General features: G+C 34.9%; 1 protein-coding gene across 1 annotated transcript in view; it reads right to left on the bottom strand.

Moving 5' to 3' along the window:
* The window catches only part of LOC106869597 (uncharacterized), a 296,444-nt gene that overhangs the window by 122,940 nt on the left and 160,788 nt on the right, over positions 1–12,716 (bottom strand). Inside the window, exon 9 of the mRNA XM_052968067.1 lies at positions 12,220–12,325. Coding sequence (XP_052824027.1) covers positions 12,220–12,325 — 106 coding nt within the window. The remainder of the gene's footprint in view (positions 1–12,219; positions 12,326–12,716) is intronic.

Below are 12,716 nucleotides of genomic sequence, written 5' to 3'. Positions count from 1 at the left end.
ATATATATATATATATATATACACACCCACACATACAGACCTGATTTATGTGTTTTGTTTGTGTATGAGTATATGCATATAGTTGTGGAATTTCATAGTTTTTGTGTATATATATATGTTTTTTTTCTATGAATCATGTGGTGGCATGAATATGTGTAAAGGGGGAATCTCACATAAATTTATGGGAGCATGTGTCTTTTATGCATAGTATTCATATAATGCATATAATTAATGTTCAGAGAAGAGCTTATGCAGGTTGGAAGGATGAAGTGGATGGGGGGATGGTTGTGCTTGAAATTTTTGAGTATAAATTGTTGCTTGTGCATGCAGGGGGAAGGAGGTTTAAAATGTTCAGTGTTGATGTTATGATATTTAGTTTCATGGTGATGTGCTGCCCTGTCCCTTGTATTTGCTGGCCTTACCTATTAGCTTATATTGAAGGTGCTCACTCCTCTCTAAGTGTCCATACCAGACAAATTTATATCCTACAATAAACCAAATGAGGAAACCTCCTATACTGACAAAGGCTCTAACCAGCCACTGTATATTATCAAATTATTAGTTAATAGTATATGTTTCCAACCTACCCACTGATAAAACTATTTTCAAAAAGCTTCCCAATACTACAGTACCATTTCTGTGGTGCTGTGGAAAGATCAAACTTTAACAGTATTACTTATATTGGACTAAATATAAATAGACCAAGATGGAGACAAAAGAAAATTTTATTGTACAATCCATCATATAGTATGAATGTAGCCATGAATATAGCTAGAAAATTCCTTAAGCTCATACACAACCACTTCTCTCACTTACATGAATACCACAAAATCTTCAACAGAAATGCAATAAAAGTTAGCTGTAGTTACCGCCCCAATACAGGGTTGAGAATTTTCAACTGTTAAAAATAAACATTAGGAACATTCCTCCAAAGATCCAGTAGTTTTAGATCCCTGGGCAACTGTCCCCTGAACAACAGGTTTCTGCATTAGTGCACAAGGCCAGTATTATAGATTTGAATGGAACAACAAAATTGGAATGATGGGAAACACCTTCAAAGAGAGATAAAGGCAGCAGTTGGTTTGCTTCATTCAGTGTTAAAAGCAAAAGACATACAAGATCTTTACCCAATATTGTATGGACACTGAAAGAGAGAATAATGAGCAACCCCAGTATAAGGTCAGAAAATACAGGAGATGGGGCAGCATATGCTAGCTTTGTATCACCGAAAAACTAAATACCATAACAACAACACAGCAATTTAAATTTTAGAGAGAAAACCTTCCCCCACATACACAAGCAACAATTCATACTCTAAAATTTCAAGCACAACCAGCCCCTGGCTACTTTGCCACCACTCCAACCTGAATAAGTTCTTCTCAGGGCATCAATTATATGCATTATATGAAAATTATGCATAAAAAGGCACATGCTCCCATAAATACATGATTCACAGAAAAAATGCATACATACATGCACACACAAACTCATGAATTTACAACCCCATAGACCAAGCTTGGCATCAAAATCTATTAAACTCCACAATTATGTGCACATACTCATATACAGACAAAATGCATAATGCAGGTGTGTATGTGCATGTAGATGTGTGTACATGCACAAGAATTCCTGTTAACAACTTCCACACTAATGGTAAGCAAGTGATTGGTCAATAATTGCTAGCTGTATTGCTCTTGCTTTTGTCTTTCATAAGGAGAACTTTTCTCCCTCTAGTCATCCAATTTGGTATTATTCCTCCATTCAAGCAATCCTGAAGTTGTTTCCTCAGTCTCTCATGTAAGCTACTGAATTTCTTTAACCGATGCCCTTGAACCAAATCTGGTCCTAGACCCTTCCAATTCGGTATTTTTTGTAACACTTTACTCATTAATGCACCAGTTAGTCTTAGTTCTGGCTGCTTCTCACTCACTAATTCTTCCCTCACTTTCTTTAACTATGCTGTATCTCCATTATAATTATGCTGTATCTCCATTATAGCTTATCCTGAATATTACTCCAGAACTTTCTAGCTTCTTCTACATTAGGTTTCTCATCATCTGTACTTTCTTCTCTACCATTTATTTGGCTACAAAATCTCTGGTCTGCTGCAAATACTGATCTATTCTTTTCTGATATCTGGAAAGCTCACCTACTACTGCTTTGATACACTGTTTCAACTCTTCTATGACTGTCCCAAATCCTTTTTCTTTGACTATCTTTTCTCAAGAAAAGATTTAAATTTTGTGTTTCCCAACTTGTCTAGTTTCTATTCTATTCACATCTTGTCTTAATGCCTTCACTTTGTTTTGTAATCTCCTTTTCTACATTTGCTCTTTCTAATCTTTCTTTGAGGAATACCTAATCTTTTAATAACTACTACTCTTCCTGCATAGATCAATAAGTTAGCTTCATCTATATTTTTAGTATCTATCCTACTGATAACAGAATCTACTTTCCTAGTCATATCTAGCAGCTTTTCTTCTGTTGGTACCTTTTAATGCTGGCAGTATTTTTTTTCTTTACTCATTGCTTTGTGCAACTCATCTAACATCTTCTGATCTTCCTTACTTAAATCGCTCAAGCTGCTGGTGTCAGTTGTCTCTTCCTGATTGATAGTGCTATTATTATTTTTTTCCTTTTGGTTCTTCTTTGGTTTGGACTGTATCTTTTATGTGTTGTTTGGCCTGGCCTTTCTTTTCCAGTTCTCTTGTGATCTCTCCCACCTCCAATTCTGTCGCCCACTTTCTTCTCCTAATAACATTAGGTTGGTCTACTAGTCTCTGCTCAGTCACTTTAAACATACCCGTCTCTACCCAAAGTGTTAACATGTTTTCTATGACTCCTTTTGGGTTCACTTTCTAAGTAGCACAGCATCACTATCCTGTTTTCTTTACTGATCCACTTCCTCTTTCTTACTCTATTATCTGCTGATGTTGTCTTAGGATAACAGCTGTAGTCAGTATGCCTTGGTACTGTTGTACAGTGAAACTGTATACTCCTCCCAGTAAAAAGTGGTAGGAACCAGCCATTATAAACAGACCAGTAGCCAATTGTCAAGAGAGGGTCAAGAGTTGATGAGTTGTGACTCAATAGTTCTAGTTGGCATCTTGTGGAGCTATCAGTGATAGTAAGACAGAAGAAGTGAGTGTATTACTATTCCAGTACGAAGAGATACAACGGTATCCAATAACTAGTAACTATTGTGGCTACTAACATAAAACAACAACTTCAGTACAACAGCAGTCACACATCACACCAGTGAGGAACCCACTTTACAACTGTGTTGATGAGGAAAAACAAATTTACATGGAGTGAAAAAAACACACATTCACGCAGAGAGTTTAAACTAATTCACGTGGAAAATTAAATAACTCAACAAAAAAGAAACAAAAATCTTGTGCAAACTTACAAAAATCATAAAATATCAAAGACTTGTTAGCTGGGGTAGTTGAGTTTCAAAAACAGCAACAACAACAACTCAAGGAACACCAAGAACAACAACAAGGATTGCAGCAGCAAATGTTACAACTAATGAAGTTGATAACCAAACCAGAGAATACAGTTTTGCCTGACCATGTAGCAAATTCCATAAGCAAATTCAAATATGACCCCGAAGAAGGAGTAACCTTCGAGGCTTACTTTCAAAGATTTGAACAAATTTTTGAAAAAGAATGTCAGGATTGGATGAAATGAAAATGCATCTACCTTTAAGAAAGCTAGTGACAGCAGAGCATGAGAAATATAGTAACTTCATATTGCCAAAAAAAGCATCTATACATAAATTTCATCGACACAGTTGACATTTTGTGCAAAATGTTTAGTGAAAAGAGTTCACTGTTTAATACTAAATGGAAATATTTAAACATAGAAAAGAGTGAAGATGAATATTTCACTACTTACACAGGCAGAGTCAACAAAGAATGTGAGAGATTTAGACTGGATATGCTTACTCCAGATTCTTTTAAGCGTTTGATTTTTGCACAAGGATTGACAGATAAAAGAGATGTAGAAATCCAAACGAAAATTCTAGCAAAACTGGAAATGAACCAGGATTTGACATTGCAGAAACTGTTGGAAGAGTGTGACATGATATTAAAATTAAGGCATGACATGGAAGAAATTCAACAGAAAGAGTGCTTTCACATAAGACCAGTGCAAAAAAGTCAGAAGACAAATAAAGTATTGCAGGAAAAACAGAAAAAATATTGGGATGTAGACCCATGTATGGCATGTGGTAGGATGTACCTGAAAAAAGATTGTCCATATAAAAAATCAAAGTGTTTTCACTGCAGGTTTACAGGACATATAAAATTGCACTGCAAAACTAGAATGATAGGAAAATGGAACAAAAAAGAAAAGATAAATAGTTTGTCAGCAGGAAAAGTTGTGACCACAACAAACAGAAAATTCATGAATGTGAGAATTGAAAACACTAAAAAAGTGAATGTTTATGGGTTGAATTGAAAAACCAAATAAGTGATTGTTTATGGATTGAAAAAATCCATAAATTTACTTGGCACTGAATGTATGGAGAAATTTAATTTATGGGATACACCCATAAGCATTTTGTGCAATAACATAAATGGAGCAGTCGAATGATTGAATGAGGTCAATGAACTGAGACAAAAAACGAAAGAAACTTTCCTAAAAGTTTTTTTGAAAGGTTTAGGTTGTTTCACAGATAAAAAAAGCAAAGAGTGCTATCAAAGAAAATTCAACACCTATTTTCAGGCCCAAATGGGACATGCGGTTTGCCGCGCTAGACCCGGTCAATAAAGAACTAGAAAGGTTGGAAAGCCTGAATATAATTGAAAAGATTGACCATGCAGACTGCACCAGCAGTCTGCATAAAAAAAAAATAATAAGCTAAGAATGTGTGCAGACTTCTCAACCAGATTAAACGACCATTTACTCACACACAATTACCCACTACCAAGCCCAGAAAAGTATTTGCTAAACTAAATGAAGGGAAAATTTTCTTGAAGTTAGACCTCTTAGAGACATTCCTTCAAATTCAGTTAGAAGAAGATTGCATGCATATACTAACAATCAACATGTTCAGATGACTGCTGTTAATGGATGCAATGGTAAGTGATTACGACTTCACCATCGCCTACCTTGATGAAATTTTGATAAAGTGCAAGTCTTGGGTGTAACACATTGAACACATAAAAAAAAATATTTGAGACAATAAGTGAATATGGGCTAAAACTGGCAGAAGAAAAATGTGAATTTTTGATTGAAAAAATAAAATACCTAGGTCAAGTAATTAACAAAAGTGGACGCAGACAGGACCCATCAAGGGTGACAGCAATACAAAATATGCTGCCTCTGACAAATGTGACAATGCTACAAGCATTCTTTAGGCTTGGTAAATTATTACTAAGTGTATATCCCGAATATACATAAGGTAAAGGCACTACTTAAAGAATTCAGTTAGAAGAAGATTGCATGCATATACTAACAATCAACATGCACCGTGGATTGTACATGTTCACATGTTCAGATATAAAATAATGCCAAATGGATTTGAACAAAGAAATGCCAGAAAGCATTTAACGAGTTAAATCTGTTAACTTCAGACTTGTATCTTATGTATTTCAACCCAAAGTTAGAGATAATACTAGCTATAGATGCTAGCAAGTATGGGATAAGAGCCATGCTCCTACACAAGGATAATGATGGCAGGAGAAAGACCATAGCTCACACATCAAGGACATTATTGCTGGTGGAAAAGCACTATAACCAGATTGAAAAAGAAGCATTGGCTATTATATTTGGCATGAAAATGTTCCACAGGTTCATTCACAACAGACGTTTTTGGTTGCAAACGTACCATAAAACTCTAATAACGATATACAGATCCAAGAAAGGAATCCCGACACACAGCAAACAGACTGAAGTGTTGGGGTACCATTCTATTTAACTACGATTATAGAATGGAATACCGGCTTTCAAAAAAGTTGGGGCATGCTGATGGTTTGTCTAGATTAGTTCCAAGAAATAACGAACTGCTGGAGGACACCATAATAGCAGCGCTAAGAGTGGACATGGAAACAAAAGAAGTGATGTGGAACTTCATGCATGAACTACCAGTAACTTTGGAAGAAATAAAAAGAAATGTGAGAAATAACAAATTTATTAATGAGACAAAAAGAAAACTGGTTAACAAAAGGAAATACAGAAAGGTTTGATGCAAAGAACCACCAAGATGTGAGTATGTACTCTATATGTGATGGTGTACTAATGTACACTCAGAGGATGGTCACACCACAGATATTACAGAAGAGAATGCTAACAGAGTTCCATGTGGGACACCCAAGCATCTCCAGAATGAAAGTGCTGATGTGAAGTTTCATATACTGGCCAAGCATGGACAAAGAAGTTGAAAACTTGGTTAGATGTTATTTGGTAGACACTAAAGAATTGTGTCAATGCAGCATCAGCTACTAGTTCATTTCTAGATTTTTTTCAGTGTCCTCTTAAATGTGTCATGAAACATTCCACTAGTCCATTTGATCTTGGATGGTATGGTGGAATAGTAATATGTTCCATTGCATGCATTTTGCAAAAGTTTTAAAATTCCTTTGACATGAAGTGTGTTCCATTATTGGACACTATAGTGTCTGGGATGCGATAGCGCACAAAAATTCCGTCCAGAAATTCCAACATTACTTTGTAGGTTGGCTTCCTACATTTACATATTTCCAGCCATTTTGTGTAACTATCCACAACTATTAGATAATATCCTCCATTTAACGGTCCCGTGAAGCCTATGTGTAATCTTGACTAAGGTATGTCAGTGTTCAGTCCAAGGTTGAATTTTTACAGGTGGTGCCTATGTTGCCAGGGCACAAGCTCTGCAGGCTTTCATCAATTTTTCAATATCCTGATTCATATTTGGCTAGTAAACATAGCTTCTCACCAATGCTTTCATTCTTGCGATTCCTGGGTGTCCCATGTGGAATTCTGTTAACATACGGTTTTGCAAAGAAACCCTCTGAGCATACATAAGTACGTCATCACATATGGAATATCATCTCGAAATTGTGTTACACTCAGTTTTTGTATTTGTTTCAAACTTCACTATTTTTTTGATTTTTATTATGAACACATCTTTCTCTGCTTTAATTTTTATTTCTTCTAAAATGACAGGTAGTTTGTGTACTACATTGCAGAGTATATTTTTTATTTCGATTTCGGCTTTTAATGCTGCTATTACCATGTCCTCTAATGGTTCATTGTATTTAGGAATCAATCCTGACAGCTCATCTATGCGTCCTATTTTTTTTGATAGTAGAAATTCCATCTTAAAATCCTAATGTAGCAGGATCATCCCCTAGTGCTGCAATCGGTTGGCTGTATGTGTGGGGATACCCTTTTTCGATCCGTAAATTAATAACAATGGGCAGTGATCTGTTTGTAAACCGAATTTCCCTCCATGTATGAATTTGTGAAATTTTTTCACTGCAAAAATAATGGCTAGTACGTCCTCAATTTGGCTGTAGTTTTTTTCAGCTACCAACAATGAACTTGAAGCATGAGCGATGGGTTTTACACTACCATTTTCATACTTGTGTAAAATTACCACTCCTATACCACTTTCGCTATCATCTGATGCTACTACTATTTAAAAATTTAGATCAAAGTGCGATTATGACAGTTCCAATGTTAAAACTTTTAAAATTTCTTTGAATGCTTTTTGACACCTATCTGACCAAAACCATTTTACGCCTTTTTGCAATAGGTTGTTTAGGGGTGCTCTTAGCTCATGTATGTTTGGTAATAGTTTGTGAGCCCTATGAATGCTTGTAATGTTGTAATATTTTTTATTGTCATCTATCTTGAAGGATCTGGCCTGCAACCATTCTTATCGATAACTTGCTCAAGATATTTTATTTCTGGGATGAAAAATTTGAATTTTTCCTTGCTAAGTTTGAATCCAAACTCCTTTATCTTCTCAAAAACCATTTCAACATGTTTCTTATGTTGGCCACTAGACTCAATGTTTATGAGTATGTCATCCAAATATGCTATAGTGAAATCCGTATCTGTTGGAAAATACTAGGTGTCACTTTTATCCTGAAAGGAAGTCAATTGAATTTATATAAACCTTTATGCATGTTTATTGTTAATAATTTTGAACATTCTTCCTCGACTTGTAACTGTAAATATGCCTCTGACAAGTCCAATTTTGAGAAAAATTTCCCTCCATTGAGTTTCGCAAAAATTTCCTCTGCACTTGGTAGTGTATAATTGCATGTCCTTAAACATTCATTCAAATCTGTTGAAAAGTCCGTGCATACTTATATTTTGATATTGTTTTTCTCTACATAAACAGTTGGTGCTGCCCGTTCTGAATAATCAACTTTTTCTATAACTCCAAGTTTTTCTAGCTTATCTGATTCCCCACTGATTTGAAAGGTACAGCTTGCTTCGATTTAAACACCAGTATGGCATGTTCTTTTACTTGAAATTTTACTTTTCTCTTGATGCATCTACCTAATTCTTCTGAAAAAACATCAGGAAAAATCTTTTTCAATTTCATTTAAATCTTTTGACACCTTGTTTGAACTGGCATTATAACTGTTTACATTATTGCAAAAAATATTTATGGGGAGGTTCCATAAGTTAAACAATTCTATCCAGTCTGTACCAAAAAGGTTTGTTATATTTTTTGATACAAAAACTTTAGCCTTCAAAGTTTACCCACGAAATGTTACCTCACTAATCATTTTTCCCAGAAATTGTAATTGTTTTCTTGAGATGCCTCCCGGCATTTTTGCAGTTTTTTTCAATGTAAGCCATCCCATTTTTTTCCATGTGTCCTCGTTAATTATTGTGATGTCACTACCTGTGTCCACCAGTAGTCTCGTATTCACATTATTTATTTTTATAGAGACAAATTTTCTTTTTTGTGCCTCGCTTTGCATTTGTGTTGACAATACTTTTTCTCTCAAATTGTTTTCGTTTGACTTTTTTGTTTCATCCAACAATGTGAATTCTTGTGCCCACATCCAAAACATTTTAGATTCTTAAAAGGAAAGTTTCTTTTGAAATGTATTTCTCCACATCCATAATATGGTTTTGGTTTTGATTGTTGTTATTCTTTTTTTGAATCCATTACCGGTTGACACATATGTATATTTGAATAATCTGTTTCAATTTTTTTCTGTCCTGTCATAGATTCATAATTCTTTGGCATTCTTCAGCCACTATTTGTAGGGTTAGTTTTGAATCTTGTTCAAGCTTTGTCAATATTTGAGCCCTTGTCTCTGCATCTTTACTTGCCGTTAATCCTTGTACGAAGATTAAACATTTAAACATGTCTGGGCTTAATTTGTTGAGTTTAAATTTTTCACATTCTCTATTTACGATTCTGGCATACATGACAAAATCTTCCATTTCTTTTGTTTTTCAAATTCAAACACTCCCAGCGAATATTAAATAGTAAACTTCTTTCAATGAATATTTTAGGCAATAGTTTAATTGTTTCCTTGAAACAAATTTCGGATGGTTTTCTCAGCAAGATGTAATTACAAAACTTTTCATGTTCTGCTTAAAAGAAGATATACCTTCTTTTTGTCTGTCCAGCTTTTACACTGTTCTTTGAAGATTCCTTCATACCTTCTGAAGTATGCAAAGAAAGTAATCCCTTCTGGATTATACGTGAATTCTTCAATTGAATTAGCAACCACGTCTGACTGCAACAATAATTCCAACAACTGTTGATTTTGTTGTTGTTGTAGTTACTGTTGTACCTGTTCTTGATGCTTCTGTTGTTCTTGTTGTTGCTGCTGTAGTTGCTGTTGCAACTGTTTCTCTTGTTGTTGTAGTTGCCGTTGCAACTGAACCACAGAAGCTAATAGGTCTTCTATTCTAAGAACGTGCACTGTGAGTTTCGAATGTCTCGTTGACACTATTATGTCCTTCTTTAAACTCATTGTATATGCCACTTTATAATGTGGACTTATAACAAGATTATGATAATACAAACACATAAAAAAACAATATCTCTTGTTTAAGACTTCTACAACTGTCTTTACAAAATGCCTGCACACACCACACTGTCCCTCATTGACAGTGCGCATGCACATTTATACGGTTTAGGACAGTTACTTGCTATCCCACAGGTATGTCAGGATTTCACCACAACAATAACTCTCTCTTCCTGTGTCTGTTTCTTTATCTCAGCAAATAGCTGTGGATGTTACTGTTACTTTTCTACAGTTGAAGGGAGAGGTAGAAAGAAAAAGAGAAATAAAAAGTGTTAAGAAGAGGAGGTATATTTGAAGTGAGTGGCAGAGTGAAAGAGAGGAGGGACAGAGAGGAATTGAGAGAGAAAGAGTGAGTGATTACTGAAGGAAGGTGGCATTTGTCTTGTGCTTTTAAATGTTTATCAGTATTTTCAGAGTAGACAGATACATAACCACAGCAAATATTGGATGTTACTTTTACTTTCCTACAATATAATTGATTACTGTATTCTATATACTGGATCCTCAACAAATATTGGATATTACATTTACTTTTCTACACTATGATTGGATGTTACTTTTAAAGACGCTTACAGTTTTTGTATTTTGTAGAATTTCCCAGGGTCCTGCTTATACATAATTATACGATAGCTATCAAATGAAGTTAATATTTACAGATGCTTACATTTTTTGTTTTCCAGCTATTATTTTTATTATTCAGTAGTTTTATTTTTATAGCGTGCTTTCACTTCACTACCGAGCGCAGCACTGTGTGCCTTGAGTATGTACTGTGGTTTGCCGTGATGCTCTTATGGTTACTGTATTGAAAGTGTTTTGCGTAGGATGAGTGCAGTGCCCAGTAGTGCAATTTTCTGTATGTTATATATACTTGTAAGTCCTGGTGTTTTTGTTATATATTTGTCTGAATATTTTTTTATCATACCTAATGCACCTACTATGATAGGAATTGTTTCTGTTTTTAGATTCCACTTTCGAGTTACCTCTATTTCCAGGTCTTTGTATTTTGAAAGTTTCTCCATTTCTTTTAGAAAAACGTTGTCATCTGCTGGTATTGATACATCAATTAGAAAGCATTTTTTTTCTTCATGATCTCTGACAATGATATCTGGCCTATCGGCCTTAATTTCTAGATCTGTGTGCATTGGTATATCCCAGAGTATGGTTGCTTTCTCGTTTTATGTGACCTTTTCTGGCATGTGCTTATACCATCTTTTTCCTGTTGTTATTCCATAGTGTTGGCATAGCTTCCAGTGTATGTAGGTCCCAACTCTATCGTGTCTGTGAATATATTTCTTCTTAGCCAGGACTGGGCAGCCAGAGATAATATGATTTATTGTTTCTTGTCCATCTCCACATATTCTGCAGTTACTTGTTATGTTTCTTTTCATTATATGTTTTTGGTAATTTCTGGTGCGGAGGCTTTGGCCTTGTGCTGCAATTAAAAAATCTTCAGTCTCTGCTTTGAGTCCTGAGCTTCTCAACCATTGCTGGGATTTTTCTCTGTCTATTTCTTTTACATTTAGTTTAGCCCAGTATTTGCCATGAAGGGGTTTATTATTATCATTATAATTATTATTATTATTATTACAAATATAATTATGATTTTGTTGAGTATAATTGTGATTAGAAATAATATATTAATAATTATATAAACAATGTTTATTAAGAAAACTATGTGTACATAATATATCATCTTTTTAAAGACAGAAGAGAACAGATTGTATCCATTACAATTGCAGATCCTTTTACATCAGTGAAAGTGATACAATTCATCTACTTGAACAATAGTAGATTGGCATGTGTAGGAAAATATGGACAGGTTATAATTAGAGATGGTGCAGTATTAGAAATGTGTAGTGACAGAGACTTCATCGAATATATGATGCTTTTGTGCTCCATGTGAAGGATGTTTCCAAAATCTCAATTTGTTGAGTAACTGTGTGTCTTGTGTGAGGTTTTTACAATGCATGTGGAACAACATTTCTTTGTACAAAAGATTAAGGGGAGTGAAATGCAGTATCATTTGCATAGGAGTGTATTTTGTTAGAGGTGATTATTAACTGTACAGGATAAAATCATACAAGTTCTTAAATATATTTTAATACAATTCATTAACCAAATCAATACCTTGATAATTTCTGATGGTGCTAGTTACAACCAATCAAATTTTAAATATATTTTGAAAAAATCCATTTAGGTTTTATGAATTAAGCCAACTTACATTATTATAACAGTTTTCGTCTTCCTTCATATTTTCCAAAGCACTTTTACTGAAGTATTTTTGCAAGCCTGCAGCTAATTTCTTTGGATCTATTATCTTGGTTGATCTAAAATTATATACATTTATAAAATGTGATATTATTGCAAATGAAGTTTAATCAAATAAGAGAGCTCTTACCCCTGCTGGCGACAAAGGGACTCTCACTCAGAGTAAAAGGCAGACTGTATGACGCATGTGTACGAACAGCCATGCTACATGGCAGTGAAACATGGGCTGTGACTGCTGACGACATGCATAAGCTCGCACGGAATGAAGCCAGTATGCTCCGCTGGATGTGTAATGTCAGTGTGCATACCCGTCAGAGTGTAAGTATCTTGAGAGAAAAGCTGAACATAAGAAGCATCAGTTGTGGTGTGCAAGAGAGACGATTGCACTGGTATGGACATGTGGTGAGAATGGATGAGGATAGCTGTGTGAAAAAGTGCCACACCCTAACA

This window comes from Octopus bimaculoides, chromosome 5 (assembly GCF_001194135.2).
Source record: "Octopus bimaculoides isolate UCB-OBI-ISO-001 chromosome 5, ASM119413v2, whole genome shotgun sequence".
NCBI classification, from domain to species: domain Eukaryota; kingdom Metazoa; phylum Mollusca; class Cephalopoda; order Octopoda; family Octopodidae; genus Octopus; species Octopus bimaculoides.
The sequence above is the reverse complement of the archived record's forward strand: the minus strand, read 5'-3'. Positions and strand labels throughout refer to the sequence as shown.